General features: G+C 38.8%; 1 protein-coding gene across 4 annotated transcripts in view; it reads right to left on the bottom strand.

Moving 5' to 3' along the window:
• The window catches only part of hlcs (holocarboxylase synthetase (biotin-(proprionyl-CoA-carboxylase (ATP-hydrolysing)) ligase)), a 49916-nt gene that overhangs the window by 23229 nt on the left and 8456 nt on the right, over positions 1–18231 (bottom strand). For all 4 annotated transcript variants that reach the window (XM_042430795.1, XM_042430797.1, XM_042430796.1 and 1 more), the window contains 4 exons: positions 15702–15864; positions 13801–14834; positions 9707–9886; positions 4611–4891 (listed from right to left, as the gene is read on the bottom strand). In XM_042430795.1, coding sequence (XP_042286729.1) covers positions 4611–4891; positions 9707–9886; positions 13801–14834; positions 15702–15864 — 1658 coding nt within the window. The remainder of the gene's footprint in view (positions 1–4610; positions 4892–9706; positions 9887–13800; positions 14835–15701; positions 15865–18231) is intronic.

Genomic DNA, 18231 nt, shown 5'->3' on the forward strand with positions numbered 1-18231 from the left:
CTGTTCCATCAAATGGAAATATCAATGTCTTGTGCATCATTTTAGACACACTTCCCCAAAAATTCAGCCTGAAACCGCAATATTTTTGCCCCATCCCAAGATTCCAAATAAACTTGTGGGATTTTTCTTCAGTGGGTTTCTATGTGCATATGTTTTGGTCATTAAAGCAGCTAAACAGCCAAGTGAAGAAAACTGTTTGTGGTTCTTTTGTTGTTCAGATCTACAATTAACACAGATTTTTAACTAGATGGTGAATCAGAAAATAAATAAAATATAAAACTTAGGAGTGATACACTTGACGTTAATCAGTAATCTGCCTTCACTCAAGGATGAAACTGCAGTGCTGTTGTGATGTATCAGATCAGTCCATCTGAGATTCTGTCCTCCTTTCAGTTTGTTGATTTGGACGACACAACTCAAGAGTTTCATGACAGAGCAACAGTGACGTTCAAATCATTAAATCATCTCAAAAACTTCTATTTGTATTACTTTTCATTCAACTCCTAAAGATTAAGGTTTGGATTGATTACAGAACATTCTAATTAACTAAGCTCAACTGTCTGGAGGTAGCAGCAGGAGGCGGTGACAAAAAACTGAGATGGACTGTTACAGAGCTTAATTTAAACTGCCGAATTTTCTCTAATAGTGGTCAAGGCCTTTATTTACCTCAACTGCAGAGGGTACCAGGCCTTTATTGGAAGCAGGCTTATATTAGAGAGAGGCCTTTATTCCTAATTCCCTCTGTTTGATAAGTATATTTGCTCATATTTTAGTACAAAGCCTCCTTGTTTTCTGGTCTGTTTCCGTTTGCTCTGTTAAATTTTTGTTACTGCATTATGCTATTAATAAAATCAAAAGCCTTCATTTCCCGACTTTTATTGTGAAACATTACAAAAACATTTCAATATAACTTGTGTGAAGTATGACAGGTCAAGTACCCAAGGGGAAATATGGCCAGTGTCAGTTAAAAACTAAACAAATCTGAGGTAACGTTACGCTGGATATAAACATAAATAGCCAGTTAACAGCACAGTCAAATATCAAATATCAATCAGCTGTCTCTCTAGCTCCAAGCTAAATTTCTTCCTTCCACCTCCTAGCCGTCCTCTCCTCTTGTCAGCTAACAGCAGCTCACGTTTCTGTTTTTTCCAGTATCTGATTCTTTTCGGGTCAGTGTCAAAAGGTCTTGCAACTTTTGCTCCTTAATTTTCTTCCGCATATTGCAAAACTCTCTTTGAATTTGACATCAAACTTCCGTCTGGTGGGTGCCATGTTCGCTCTCTACAGTGTTGTGGCATTGGTGTTATGGAAAATCTAATCACTGACACTTGCACAGGTCCTATATGGTACTTCAATTATAGCTACCACCATCTTGTGGCACTTGTACATTACTACAAACCACAGTCACATAACAGGCACCAAGAGGAGGGGGGGCGGACATTTCTTTTCATTTGATAACGTTAAAAGTAAAGTTAGGCTTTGCTGTTGGTTTCCCAACTCATTTTAAAAAAAGACGAGAGAAAAAGAGGTAGAGGGGGCTAGAGAGTGAATGAAGAGATGGAGCTGGTAAGAAAGCAGTGAATCAGATCAATAAAAAAAATATCTGATTGTTTCACAGCGGTTACTTTCTAAGGCACAAATAAACACACACACACACCCGCACACCACCGTACAACCCTACAGCAGAGCGCAGCAACACCTGATTTGGTCTGAATATGGCCTCAATCCATCCTTGTTTTTTCCCTCCCCGGCCTGTATTTGGGGCCAGCCTTTATTTGTTTATGTTGACCACACCCCGGCCATTATTGGAGACCTGGCTTTCAATTGAATACCAGCCACTATTAGAGAAAATACGGTATACCTTGGTTATATATCATTCAATATCATGTTGTCTAATTATGCTATGATAGGCCCATGTTGTTAGCATTAAACGTGGTGTTTGATCACGGCATAATTTATTACATCTTATTAGTGTACCATGAAAAAAGTGTGACTGTTATTATTATTGCAGCAGTGAAAGTAAAGTTCTTTATTTTCAATGCTTCACATTTTTCTGTGAAGGTGCCATTTCTGTGCCTTTTATGTCAGCTGGGCTGACATGAACTGATGAAATTTACGCTCCAATATCAGATTTTCAAACAATTTAATAGACATTACCCTCTAATATTCAAATAAGTCATCAATACAGTATTTATTTGCTGTCCATAGCCACTGTATGAAAAGCTTCTTCAATTCATTAAATCTTTGCAGCATCTGAAGGATATGCTGATATGGTGATAAATAATGAATGAAAAATAGTGATTAAGTTAATCCATTTCACAGCAATCCTTTTGAATTTGAGGTCCAGCATTTTTCTGATCAGGCATCTGAAAAACAGGGTCTTTTATTATTATCATAACACTCAGAGCAATAGTTCTTATGTCAAGTTTTTATCTTTGTTTTTATCTTTTATCTTTTCTACCTTTTTTAAAATCTCAACTGTACTTGAAATATCAGTACTTGAAGGTTACACTGCTACTTACCTGTTGTATTTGCACTACATTGGTATTGTGGACTTTACACATATTTACACAAATAAAGAGATTCAGAATTTGATTAATTTTCCATCATTTATTATGGTAACATATGGTATGCAAAATATGAACAACACTGTTAGTGCAGCCTACATCACAAGAAGGTTTATGTCAAAAGTATAGAGCTTAAGTAGATGGTTTCCAGCAGCTCAATACGATAAATACACACAATAAAAATCTCTTTGTCCACCGGTTAAACCGCTCAGTGTGCATTGCTTTGATTTCTGCCTGTATGAGGTGTAATGAAGGTACCCAGTCAGGATGACATTGTAGCATTTCATAGGCTGGCTTGCCTAAAAAAGAAAAAAAAAACACACAATTTCTTTAATTAGTTATGTAGCTATTGTAATGGGAAATTGCTGATCACCCAATAAACACACAAGAGAGCATTGTCAGGTTATGAAATAATGTAATCAAATAATACAATCAGAAGTATAATGCATCATAGTTCTGGAGACAAAGATACATACCACCTACCTATCTTTTCTTTGTCTGAAAGGTTGGCACTTAACCAGTCCCTTAAATACTACTTGTACAGAATTTATGACATCTGCTTACTAACCTTACAGGTCAGCAACCAACCCTCAGATAGAAACATAAGTCAAAAGTTCAGCTAACCTAGGAACAGTCTTTCTTCACGACCATATATGACAGTACATAAGCATGCACCAAGTAGCATCACAAAATAACATCACTACTATATTAAATTAAGGACAAACCACACTATCCTCTAAAGCTTATCAGTTTTACACATAAACATCTACATAACTACAGTTTATCTTATCACTGGCTCAGGTAAGGGTATAACAGAATAGACTTAACTGTTAAACACACAACTGCCTCATCTTACACAGCAAAGAACTAAGTTTAGAATAGATATAGCACAGAGGAATTTAGAACATGTGTGAAACACTAACTAACACTAAACTGAACTTAAACACTGTCTGAAACATGTATGATATATTGAAGAAATACATCAAATGATAACCCGTGATTCAGTTTTCTTTTACACTATGCAGTAGTTGTGCTAATTTCACATACACCATGTATAAGGAGCTAGCGGTAACAATAAAATGTGTTCAGATTATAACTTACCTGTGTGAAAACGGCATGAACACACGAACAAGTGTCAGGAAATGTTGCCAAAGGCGATGTTTGTTCATCTTACAGCTGCTACCCATGCAACGCCTCTTTGTTAACTCTTCCAAGTTGGAAAGCTGAAAAATCGCACTCCATTAGCGATCAGATTCCCATGCTGGTCTTGAAAATAGTGATGGCAGTTGATAATACCGGAAGTGTTCACCATTCCACCATGCTTTAAAGTTGGATAAGGTAAACAACACCACCACAATGTCTACCTCCTCCACTAATCGCATCCATTTCCTAATGTTCCACAATGCATTGCGCTGCTCGCTTGCACTGACGTCACAAACCTATTCTCTCTCGACTGCTCACATGAGCCACCTGGTGGTTGCTGGTGCAAAGTGCTCCTGGATAAATTATTTTACCCCCCTTCATTGTCGCCGTGGCATTACCGCAGTGTTACCACATTCAATGTTTGGACAGCAAAAATAGTGCGGGCAAAGAAAGCATAGTTTTTTTCACCAGTCCTGCCTTTTGTTGGCTTTCTTGCCTTGTACCTTGTGGCTTTCTTGTACTGCTTAGGATGTGCAGTACAACAATCTTATGAAGCTACTGAAATCCTAAGGGTGATCATTTTTCTAGTGCTCACAAGATCTATACTGTATCATGATAAGAAAATATAATCTTTCTGAACTTTTGGGGGCTCTTACAAATCAAGTATAGCTACAGTGTTAGGAGCAAGCTAAACTAATCTGTCTAGCTGCAGGTAGCTGTGATGAAAGGTACAGTGTAAGAATTTCAGGGGGTTCAGCTGTTTTGACTGTGCACACTGCATTCAAAACCAATTGCTACACATCTTTTTGGTCACAAAGCAATTTTATCTATGAGAACACACTTCTGCCAGCCTAGATTTACATGTCTAACATTACACAGGCTCAGAGGAATGTGTGTTACCCTTCAAACAGGTCCATGGTAGATGTAACGACCTCAGCATACAGCAAGGTGTGCCCCAGTACACTGGTCTTCAGGTTTTTTCTGTAGGTCTCCATACTGAACAGCTCCCAGGTCTGAGACTCTGAGGAGTCAGTGACCAGGGCCAGAGAGCCATCAGGCAGCAAAGGGCCATTCTGGAGCTCACAACAGGACACCACTCTGAGGCAGGCCTTGGACAACGAGAGGAGGCCATTTTGATCTGCACGTGTCTGTAGCCACTTCAAGAAGGTGGCCTTAGCTTCCTGTGACAGAGGAGCAGAGAAGGATAATACCATCAGTAGTTTCTTTTATATGATACGTTGTAGCCATTCTGTGTTTTTAATAGGTTTTTGGACAGCAATAGAGCTTTATGATGCAGAGGAATAAGATATATCAGACTTTGGATACACACAAAACTTAGTAGAATCTATTCATTGCTGATTTGGGTCTTTTCATGGGATTTACTGACAACAAATATGGCTGTCACTGGTATTCAGAATAATAATAAAAAACAGACACACACCAATATCAGCACACCTGCAGTGATGGTATGGTAACTGGGGAGTACAGACGTCAATTGAACATTCAGTTTCAATGAATGCAACAAGTATTTTATATTTAACTGTGGTGTTCGAGTTGGGTTTTCCATATCAGGCACTGTCTCTCATTCCAAGGTTTTACAGAGACATTTCATATTCAGAATCTGCTTGTTGTATCAGTTGCAATATACATAATGAATTTACCCTTTGAAATAAATGTGCTGAATGAGTTAATTAGTGTGTGTGGCTAATCAATGATGTAATGGTGTAATTATACGGTGGTCCCAGTCTCCTCTGCTGCAGTCCCTTCACATTAATCAGATTTCTCTTCTGTGTCTTTACATACATAAAAGTGTTGTCATAATGTGTTTCATTTATTCTCTTCTTTTAATGCTTCTTTTATACAGACAGGTGACAAATTAAAAGAAAAACTGGTACAGGTCTGAATGCTTGACCCCTACAGTAAGAGGATCTGGTGGCTCTGTTATGCTGTGGGGGGCATTTTGCTGGCATGGTTTGGGTCCACTTGTCCCTTTAGAGGGAAGGCTCACTGCAAATCAATACAAAGTTGTTCTGTTCACCTTTATCCTATGATGAAACATTTCTATCCTGAGGGAGTGGTCTCTTCCAGGAGGACACTGCCCCCATCCATGGGGCACGAAGGGTTTGATGAGTATGAAAATGATGTGAATCATATGCTATGGCCTTTGCAGTCACCAGATCTCAACCAAAATGAATATCTATGGGAGGTTTTGGACCGACGTCTTAGACAGTGCTCTCCAGTTGAAACTTTAAAATCCTGTTTCAGAATTACATACTCTAATAATGACAAAATAAAAAAATAATCAGAGAATCATCTTTTCGCTTGACACTACTACCAGATACTCTCATAATGGCCACATTGAATACATTAGTGTGTGTTGGAGAAGGTTTTCATCACCTGCATATGGTCCAATTGCTACAGCAGTGTCTAATGATAATAATAATAATAATGATAATAGTAGTAGTAGTAGTAAACTTCACTTTGCATTTTGTGTATATGAGAGTTTCACTGGAAGCAACAATATGTTCAGAAGTTCAAATAGGATTTTTTTCTCTGACATTGTCTTTTCCCTCTGTAACACTGCTGCAACATTTCCCTCCGTTTCAACCTATTTTATCTAAGCATACAGGCTGCCTGATGGTAGGACAGTCCATTGATTCTCAGAGGCCACAGCTTCATGTTGAGGGCTGGCTGTTTCTAAAGAGAATAACATCTGTCAACTAGGACACTTCAACAAGCTTTGACACGCAAAGCATCTGCACTTCTCTGAATGAATCCTACAATAGCAAAAAAAAAAGGGCCTTGGCAAATCCATTCCAGTCCTGATTCGATTTTACTCAACAACCCACTTAATCTCCAGACAGAGGGAAAGAGTGATTTACCACTTAATGGCAGAGAACAGAAACACCTCCTGAGCCGTGATGAAAGTCAGTCGTACTTATCACATTATTGAATACATTATCGCATGCTTAAGAAAGTATTCATCACCTGCCAAGAGTCCTGCTATCAAACCAACTATGGCAGTGTCTCAACCTTTCAGTTGTAGCAGTGGTGTGATCTAATACTGTAAATGTTACCCTGCACCCACACAACTTTAAAACTACACAACTGGTCCTTTACTTTCCTAAATGGAGAGATACTGATAATATTCCATAAGTGAGATATATGTATGTGAGATATTTGAAGTCGCTGGTCACTATATCTTGGCACAAGATATTATCACTTTTGTTTTTTCCACACTGTCCCTTTGTGGTTGTATTACTTGTTTATTATAGATATGAGTAAAACATCTGATATGTGACTAATATTTGCTTTTTAACCACATAACTTAAACAAACATTTTTAATAAGGATTTTTTAAAGTAACCAAGATATCAACTGCGCAGGGCATTTTACAGTGTAAAAATAAACTCGTCAGTGCTGTCTGGTGGGCAAACTATGAAATGGAGACAAAGTTTTTAAATGACCACAAAAATATCTGACATTTTTGTATTGACATTTATTCAGCAGATGTATGCCAATACTGATATATGTGTGTACACTTGAAATCGGCCAATAACATTGCCCATGCTGATGTATTGTTTAAGCTTTAGATATGAGTCTGTCATGTTATACAATCCCGTTATGTCATGTGGTCATTAGTGGACTAATTCTTGTGCTTATTTAAAATTGTAATATTTGCCACAGATAGGTAGACATTATGTTTGTCTGGTAAAAATATTGTTTAAAAACCAGACATAATTTCATTTCTGGAAATGACCATCATCTGGGAAATTTCTGAAAAATATGTATCAAATCCCACAGTAACAACTGACAATTATTTTCATTATCAGTTGTCATCTGTGAATATTTGTTTTCATTGACTTAACATTTAGTCTACTAAATGTTAATATCTCATAGCCTAATGTGCCATCTACATGCTGCTTATTTTGTCCCACCCAAAGTGCTATATTCAGTTTACTTTTCAGTTTAATTATATAAAAACAGAAAAAGCACCAAATCCTCACAATTACAGCAACAGTAAGTAATAGAAACATTGAGAGAGCAGAGAGTGTATGGATTTTACTTTTCAGCCATTTTTGGTTGAAGAGAAACTGAGTGTACTAATACTGAATGATGGTCATTCATTGATAAAAAAAAAAGCAGTAATGGAACCTCTACTCTCGTACTTAACCTGATCTACTCAAGACCAAGAACACTGTCAACTTTAAAAGCTAATTGAACCAATCAAAGTGAAGTAGCCTAGGAGCAGAGGGGGTTTTTGAATGGAGGCCATTCTGCAGACGCTTCGAGGTAAACAGCTACTAGCTCTCCTCCTCCACCTACGCAACAATCTGGAAACAATTCTGCAGCCCCCAATTTCCATTACCCTGCTGTTTGTCTGGACAAAGTAGCAAGGGCAGCAAGGTCAAAAAGAGTAATCCAAATAAACAACAATGAAGACAAAATCAACTACTACTGCTACTATTACTAATATTAATTTAATATGGGTTTGTTTTTATGGGAGACTTAGGCTCTGTGTCCAAATAGGACACTTTACTTCATTAATATCAATAAGCGGAAGGGTCATATTTGGGAATCCAAAATATCCAATAGCTAAAAGTACCTTGAGTTAGTAGGTTGGGGAGTGTCAGTCCCAACTTTAGAACCCCTATAGTTTTGGTTTAGGAGTAATTCACAGAAGATTTTAGAGGTAGCACTAGCTCCTCAGTCTAAGGCATACACACATTCAGTCAGCTGTTGCAGATAATGCACCTCAATGTGTCTGCAATTTGGAAAAATGCAACAATAATGAACCTTTCAAAGCATGTTTTGATGGCAGATGAGTTAATAAGGATACAGTCAGTACAACAACTCACAGCAATCCAAAAACATCAGAAACGGTGGTTTATTTATCCATAGCAACAGGGTCAACTCCTGCCTCTTCTTTTTGCTTAGAAGTTATATCGGTTCCTTAGTAAAAGTCATTCTCATTAGCTTTGTGAATTGGTCTTAAGATTAAACTCTTTGCCAGGAACCTTTAGCAACAGGACTCCTACTGGTAAATAAGACCCACAATAATTATAGCCCCAGAGCTGCTTTGAAGAATGACTTAGGTCCTTGCTTCCTGTGTCCCAGCAAGCTTGAGCTCTGACGCCCTCTAGTTGTCATTCTTGAGTACATAGATCATTAAAAAGCAATTTTCCTGCTCCATGGCAACCGCACCATTCCTGATTAACTCCCTCAATCTTATGAGACAATGAAGAAGTAACAGTGTGTAATTTTATCACACATCTATAAAAAAAAGGGTGATAATTCTATTTTATGTTTAGTGTTGAGGCCATAGTGGGTAGTGGTGGTGTACTGTACTGATATTTTGCCCACCTCATGTATGTTAATGGAGTGGACAAAATATTAGGAACACCATTCAATATAATGCACCTAAGTACACCACCACCACCAAGTAGAATTATCACCTCTCTGACAATGTCAACAAAAACTGAAAATGTGTAATTTTCGTAAATGTAGCATTTATGGCAGAGCTGTTGTATTGGATTGCATTAAATTGCACAGGTGAACCTAATAAAGTGGCCTGTGAGTGTTATATTATACCTACACACTTCAAATGATTTTAGTATTGGCCCTATGTACACAGACCTGCTGTAAGCCTGCTGCATACAGTATATGCTTGTATATTAGCATACACTGAGGAAGCCAAATTGTTTCCACATGTTTTTTCATTCTTCCAAATAATGATAGCTTGTCAACTGTTGGCTTAACACATAACTGTCCACAGAAGTTCTTCTTAAGTCTATGTACTTTATGTTGCAGGGAAAAATAAGTTTCTGAGGTTTGACCAGTTGTTGACTAAAAGGTGTCCATCACAGTCACAGAAATACATCTATTACATCTCTAATGCCAAGATCATCCCAGCTGACACAACTGTGACTAACACCATGCTTGTTTTATTGTGACCATTGTGAACTGTGTACTGACAGATGAGTTCTGGGGTCTTACCTGAGAGGTGGCCAGCAGATGGACTGGACTTGGGGCTGGAGTCTGGTTTAGTTCACAACTGAGGCCCAGAGAGGTGAGGATCTCTGTCAAGACTTCATAACGCAGTGCGTTACTGACCTTTAGTTCATCAAAGCCTTCACATGACAAATTCTGGGAGTCAGGAGCAATTTCCAGGTGGACCTGCAGACAGGAAATATATGGAATAACATGTCTAACATGTATTGAAACACTGACTTGAGTTACTTACTTGATAGTCCCATTTAAAATTTGAAGTTTTTCAATTGTAAATATTAACAAACATTTAATCAATCTACACTTGCAATTTAAACATACATTCTCAATATATTCAAAAATCTGCTTCTCAGGCAATGCTCACAGTCTGTGGATGCCCTTCAACAAACTCCACCTACTACAATCAAACCGTAACAGCTGAATTGAACATTTTTATTGGTTTACTGGGCTATTTGAAAATGCTTCAAGTTATGAGACTGAGTACTGCCTAGGTTTTTAGACAATAGAGCGCTTTACACATTTGTTTCCTGTTGACTTGCAATTATTAAATATTAATCCAATGATCATGATCAGAACAAAACTGAAAACACTATCAAGGCACTATCAAGGCCACATATGCATATCAACTGAAAACAACTAGCAATAATTTTACTACTGAGGATTGGGTATCAAACCTTCAATACTTTGTTGGTACCAAGCACAGTGTGTTTAATAAAGCAGCATTACCAGTTAAACCAGGCAAATAGTTCTGTTTCATAAACAAGGTTTAAATAAATCTGACTTATGATGGAAAAATCTTCCTCCAGACCAGCCTGGGCCGTTTCCCAAAAGCATCTTAAGGCTAAAAAGATCCATCTTACAAACCTTCTGAAACTTAATGACAATTAAATCTAGAAGCACATGGATTTACAGTACATAAAAGACATAAAAAAATATTATTTTGAAAGTTTTATATTAGAAATAGGAAGAGAGGAACACAAATCTTAATATTGTTGATAAAAGGACACAATATTTAAAAGCGTACTCCACCAATTTAGCATTGTACTCCTATAAAATTGCCGGACTCATGATAGACAGTTTTTAAAAAAGGATCAAAACCGATGCAGCAGAACCTGAGATATCATCTTTTTTTATAGATTTGCAAAGTGGGAGGAGCTACTTCAGGTGTAAAAATCAGAGGTAAAAATCCTGTTCATTTTTCAAGGGCAAAAATGAAACTGCTGGCTAATGGCAAGATGACCATCAGCCAGCAGGAGGGGTAAAACTGGAGGGGGGTGCACCTTGGATGTTGAGCCCTCTGGAGGTGTCATGGACCTATAAACAAATCAAGGAAGGAGGGTGTCCACCTGATGACTCCGGTGAAGCTTCTACCCCTACCCCCACTGCTGGTTAGGATTTACCTTCCGCATAAACAGGACTGAATCACTGACATAAGAAACCTTGACTTGACTGTTCCCACTGAAGTTCTGTTGCTGCTGGTTATAATTTAAAGTCCATATAGACAGGACTGAATCATTGACAGAAGAAACCTGGAGTTCTGTTGGCGTTTATGGGTTTATGACCTATACTGCAACCAGCCACCAGGGGGTGATTGACTTCACTTCTGGGTAACTGTCATGTTGTCCAGCTTTATATACTGCACAGTTTATGGGAATGACCATCATTCAGTGTAGCATGAACAGTGATTTAAAGCTGGTAGTCAAAGCTAACCAGCCATGATGAGCTGTTGTCAGACTCTGTGTCTGTGATGGAAACACACAGAGACATTGGAGCTTAGACAGCCACTAGAAGCACATTCACCCTTTGTAAAAGTGTCTGTGTGGTGCCTGTGTTGTACATGGGCTTGCAGCTTTACTACAAGAAGTTCTCCAGTGTGTGTATGTCAGTATGTGGGTGTCAGTGTCAGTGCATAGCGGTAGCCCTGTTGTTGATCACATTTAACATTACTGTGCGTCAGCCCTGAATATCTTGTTATGGTTGTTAGAATAAAGCACAGTTATCAGTGGGCCCATGTGTTGTGTTTACTGCCACAGAAGACGTATAAAATCCTCCTTCATGTACAGCATTCTCACTCGAACGTTGCTTATCAGGCTTGCTAACACTACCAGATGATAGCATTAACTAGGACTATAGTTAGGGAGTGTGTAATGTTATTTCTACAGCTCACATATGAGACAGACTTTGGAATCTAGCCTATTGCGTCACACAGGGAGGGGCCAGAGAGTTCAGCTGAAGTGAATTTTCAAATCCAAGCAGACACATACTTACGAGCTAATTTTGAGCAGAAAAAGCTGTTGTTACATGCAACGAGAGCCTGTAAAATGTCATGCAATCCTGCCACTGCAGCATGCAAATGGCAGGTCAACAGGAATAAAAGGCTATAATTCTTCAATGCTATGACTAATTTCAACCAAAACCGGGTCACGTGCACATATAAGCATTGAATGAGCCTGTAAACTTTCAAGCAATTTCACCACTGGGTGGCACTACAGTTAACAATATTTAAATAACTGCCTGCCAAGATGCCAACACACCTAAAATTTCTTCTAAAATGTTACCTTTTCTAGTAATTATGATTGCTGTTAATTATAATTGGCTGGTAAGCAAGGGTACTAATTTATAGACGAAAACAAATTCTATAATAGGTATTGGACTAAATGAATTTATATTTATTATTATATTTATTAATTAATGATAGTGTATGATATAATAGTGGTAACAATAGCCTGTCACCAATGACTATTTTGTTTTCAAGTATTCACTTATCTAGTTTATCCATTTACCAGTACTCTTGTTTCTATCTATAAATGTGCAAAAATTATTTCATGTAGGAGAATTTTCCAACCACTCTTTATGTCAACAGATTCAAAACACAAACATGCCATCTTTAATGATGTAGTAAACTGATCCAGTGACTAAGAATAAATGCTGCTGCAGAATTAAGACAAACAACGAGAGGGAGGGGGGCATGGGGCGTGTCTGAAGTGGCTTTCGCTCTAATTTACTTCTCTCAAAGTATGTTTTTTTAGTGCCCAAAAGTCATAATTATGTGATGATCAGACTTTAGCTAAGAGGATTAGTAAAAGGCACTGTGTCTCAACTTTAAACTTTTGAGACATACTACTGATATAATTTCTTAGATGGAAATCATATATTTGTTTCCAATGCACCTACTATAACTGTACTGTAACATGTACTAAAATGCAAGTTGCAGTATTTACCATTAACGTTTTGTCAATTAGGCAGAATCAGTATAATACTAGTATACACTAACAACAGAGATCACATTTTAAGCCATTTATCACTGTTGCACTGGTGACACATTCCTTGCCCTGAAGACTATGGTTATAGTAGTCTGTTTAGAAATGGCTCCAAAGACTAATAACAGAGATTTAGACTTTAGTCTTTAGAGCCGTCTCTAAAGAACTTACTGTAACCATATGCTTCGGGGCAAAGGAACATGTCACCTAGTGCAAGGGTGTGGCATTGACATGTACAGAGGAATAAGATATATCAGGCTTTGAATACACACACATTACTTGTTAGTCGATCAGTTCATTGTTGGTCTGGCCCTGCCGATGAGATTTGTTGACAATGAAGAAAAATATAGATAATCGCAAGCCAAATTCTTTAAGGGAAATGCACTCCAAATCTAGAAATGCATTAGTGATTAGCTTTGTAGCATTTTTCTTGTTGCATGTGCTTTTGCTTTTTGTGTGTGTTTTGGTATTTGTTGCATTTGTAGATTCGTAGCGTGTTTCCCCTAATGTTTGTTCTCTCACTCTTGTGTGTGCTTTGTCCTTAGGGGCCACCCAGGAGTCCTAATCTTTTTTTGACTTCCTCTTTAATCACATTGTTCCTGATTTAAATAAAATGTTAGACATGTAACATTTGAAAAATCTGCCTTTTCCAGTTAGATGAATGAATGTGTTTTTATATTTATAGTAATTTATCAAAAAAGGTATCATTTTGGTATTGGTACAGAAACTCCACAATTTTATCAGCACTAGCAACATTTCAAACAATATTCAGCCCTATAAACTACTACAATCATTTCTTTATACAATGTCATATGTCTTTACCTGACAGACAACAGCTTCCCCGCCGTCCTCTCCATGGGTCACCCTGACGATAACCATATCCCTCTGATGAGGGACGTCTCCTTTCAGCTCCCCCCAGAGCTCAACTTCCCCTCCTCCCTGAATATCTCTGACGTAGACCTTCCCACTAGCCAACACACTCAATTCCAGCTCTGTGCTGTCTTCCCTAGTGAAGCTCAGTCTATGGATATGCCCATGTCGTCTCTCCCTGACCTCCAGAGAGAGGCCTGCAGGGCACAGGGTGGAGGCTATCCCCAGGACCTTGCCACCCTGGCTAAGGTAGTTGAGAAAGCAGGTCTGAAGTTGGGGGGTAAGGGCTTGCTCCTCTGCCAGTACCAAGAGCTTGGTGTTGTCCAGCCAAGGATCACTCAGAACCTGCTGTGGTAGGAGGTGGTATATTATGTAGTTTTCCATGTTTATACACTCTGATAAAACCTGACGAACTGACTGAAAACGTTCCTGGCAACCACCTGTGTACACCAGAATATTTGGCGATTTGCCATTAAAGTCAAATCCACCGCTTTGACCAAGAAAACCTTTGGTATCATGCTGAAGTTCATCCAGAGTCTCATCCCCACTATCCAGCCCTATTGAGTTATCATAAGGAAGGTCCAGAATGTTCTCAGCTGAAGCATATTTGACAGAGAGGATGGTGCTTTTTTCCAGCTCCAAACATTCGTCGCAGCTGGACAGATGGAGGTGGTGTCTATGGCCCTCCATGTGGTGATGATTCCCCATGGAATTGTCTTCTGAGTAACCAAGAGGTCCCAGATCCTGGGTCCTACAGAGCGGCTCTGACCCTCGTCGCTCCTCTAACCTCTGCTTTGCCTCCGGGGTGAGGAGAAGACTGCCTTTATGGGACAGTAGGTGCTGACGGTCAGCTGACAGCCGACAAGGCAAAGGCTGACCTTTTTCAGCCTTGGTGCTGCAGAGCTGTACTGAAGTCACAATCCTTGGGCTTGGTGGACGCTGCTTCTCCAGCAGCTCACTGAGAGTGGATTCTTGGAGGAGGACAGCTATGGGAATGTCAAAAAATACAAAAATTTAGGAAAATGTGCACTCTGGTGACTTATGTTTTGGAGATAAGAAAAAATATGACAAGTATTTCTGTTAACAAGGCCTTTACAAACTGCAGGCAATTACAAATTAGGTATGAAAAAGTTAAAGCTGAATTAAGAGGGGTTTTGTTTGGCCAACTTGGAGCACAAGAACTTGCCTTACAAAGTTGTTAGCCAACAGTTGTCTATTTACACATTCAGCAGATAGACTATTAGCATTCATTTGGAGCTGTAATGAAAGTCCATCATTCACAAATATTCTCTTTCATTTTATCTGACTGATAAATCCACAGTGTACATGAGCTAGTTGCTAACTGGGTCTGTCTGCTGCTTGGTGCTGGGCAGGTAGCATACAGTGGATTTTACAGTGGAGCTTTTTTCACTGAAAAAAGCATACTGCTGCTTGAAACCAGGATGACGAGAGCAGATGACAGTTTTGGGGCCATAAAACCAAACCAATGACCTTTACATTCTTTCACTTTACACATTTTGTTTGATCCATTGTTCATATAAAAATATTGATTAAATGCACTTTAACTAATTGTTGTCAAGGCCTTAATAACATACACTGTTATTCAAAAATGTAGATGAAATTAAGAGTACTATAAGCAACATGAGTTTAAGTCTATTATGACTTATTTTTGCTGAGGAACTGATAATTTTACTAAATTAACATTACAAAATAGAACGTAATGCAACGCATTTAATCAAATGTGCATAGCAAGAGGTAAATTAACACATATAGAAGGTGTTTTGAGGTGGTGATATCAAAATACAATTGAATATAAAAATGGTAAATATGAAATGTAATTGAAGGCAACATACGGATTATCTTTGAAGGCACAAGTCCATTATCCAGCTGAAGGCGATCTTCTATAAAAGCCACCCCCAGCCGACTGAAGTTATCTACACTGGCCTGAGCCACTGCCCTGAATGGCTGGCCAGGACTACATGCCAGAGGAAGACAGCAGTCAGACCACTTCAGCACCTGCAGACAACAAACACTACTGGTTAGCTGACGACTTTGTACTGATCAAGGAAATACGTAGCTTAACAAGGCTACTCATGGTACTTACCGAGCCAGGGAAATGTAATTTAAATGTCTGTGTGTGTGTACTGTGTTTACAGCCGCAGCTACAGATGGGTGACAAATTAAAGGAAAAACCGGTAAAGGTCTGAATGCTTGACCCCTACAGTGAGGGGATCTGGTGGCTCTGTTATGCTTGGGGGGGCATTTTGCTGGCATGGTTTGGGTCCGCTTGTCCCTTTAGAGGGAAGGGTCACTGCAAATCAATATGAAGTTGTTCTGAGTCATCACCTTTATCGGATAATGAAACATTTCTATCCTGATGGGAGTGGTCATTTCCAGGATGACAGTGCCCCAATTCATAGGGCACAAGGGTTCACTGAATGGTTTGATGAGTATGAAAATGATGTGAATCATATGCTATTGCCTTTGCAGTCACCAGATCTCAACCCAATTGAACACCTATGGGAGATGTTGGACTGACATGTTAGACAGCGCTCTCAACCATCATCATCAAAACACCAAATGAGGGGATATCTTTTTGAAGGTTGGTGTTCATCCATCCGAAGAGTTCCAGAGACTTGTAGAATTAATGCCATGGCTGAGGAACACCATTCTTCAAAAGCCTTTTCACCAATTATGACCAAATTTGAAAATGACAGCAGAACATGTGGAAAATTTTTCACTCACATCCACGCCACTTATTATGATATATAAAATTTTCACATTTGTGGCACCCCCTAGTGGCAGAATATCTGAAGACTGCACAGCAAAGCTTGGACCTAGCAATATGTGCACGAAGTTTGGTTACAATAGCTTATGCCAATTTTGACTTATGAGCATTTATGTAAACTTGAAGAGACAGGTTTCAAAATGTGTAATTTCAAAACGGTATGGAATATCAAAACTCCAAAAAAGTTCTTTTTTCTGACCAGAGATGCTATGTACCAAATTGGTGACGACCATTCAAAATTTGTAGGAAAAGTAGTAAAAAAAACAGATTTGGATGAAATTAAAAATGATGGAAAATCTATCTGCATTTTCAGCAAATGGGTGTGGCTTATATGGATGGATTTTTCTAGAACCACAGAATCCAGGAAAAAAAGGATTATGTTTCTAAGACTTACAGTTCAAAAGTTACAGGCCAAAATATGAAGCTTGTTGTTATAGGCCAATCAGTATAATCTTTTTCTGTCTGAGTCAAGCAGCAACCTCCAGGGCTGAAAAATGAAGCCAATGCAGAAGTGCCAAAAACCTGCATTCTACCTAATAGCCATCAAGGGGTGACTCCTCTGCCAAAAGAAGTCCGATTGTATGGAAGTCTAAGAGAAAATGACGCTTCTTCTCTCTTGATTATTACCTCAGTAAACTGTTTTCTAATGAGTTTATGATCTCAATTGCTAGTTTAAAGTCTTCTTCAATATAGCATGATGTTCATTTTGTAAATTATGGTCCAATTTAATTTAAATTTGACGATAAAGCAGGATATGCTTTAGGGCGCGGCTACGTTGTGATTAACAAGGCACTACCACGACGACAACATTGCTTACGTAATGTAAACATTGCGTAGAGGCGTAGCTGCAGCTATTTCACAGTGTGTTTTCAGTTCACTAAAGTTAACTGAACATTGTGATCACCTAAAAAAGTCTTGTTCAGGGTTTGGTTTTAATAAAAGACCCATCAATGAGTCGGAAGATCAGTTTTTCTGGTGAGTGCATTTTGTTTTAACAGTTTTAGGCCTGTTTTTCGCTAGCAAAAATTAGCATTAGCATTAGCATGATCACTGTTAACCATAGATTGTAAATGCACCATGCTAACAGAGCTAGCAGCTAGCGCTATGGTCAGCTCCACCCTCTTGTCCAAATATGGTCACTTCTGGCCCCAAAAATCAAACATGGCGACGGCCAAATCCAAGATGGCGATGGTCAAATCGCTACACTCGAGGCTTCAAAACGGCAGTTCACAAACCAATGGGTGACGTCACGGTGACTACGTCCATATTTTTTACAGTCTATATTCTGAGTAGTAGGTGAGATTTCCAACCTTCCCAAGTTTGGGAACTGTAGCTCAACATGGTTTCTGAGACACAGATATTTTAGGGCATAAGAAGATGACTAACTAGAATGTGCATTTCCAGAAGAAAAGGCATGTGAGAGCTGGAAGCTTTTAGCTGCTGCTGCCCCCAGTTGCTGCTGATGCCAGCTGCTGCTGCCACTACAAGGTTCTTCTCCAGCAGCAAATTTTTTTTTAAATTTTGTAGCACCACCTACAGGTGAAATTGTATCAAATGCTACAGACTTGTTTGGCATCCCAATCTTTACAACTTTG

The sequence above is a fragment of the Thunnus maccoyii genome, chromosome 13, assembly GCF_910596095.1.
Source record: "Thunnus maccoyii chromosome 13, fThuMac1.1, whole genome shotgun sequence".
Lineage (NCBI taxonomy): Eukaryota > Metazoa > Chordata > Actinopteri > Scombriformes > Scombridae > Thunnus > Thunnus maccoyii.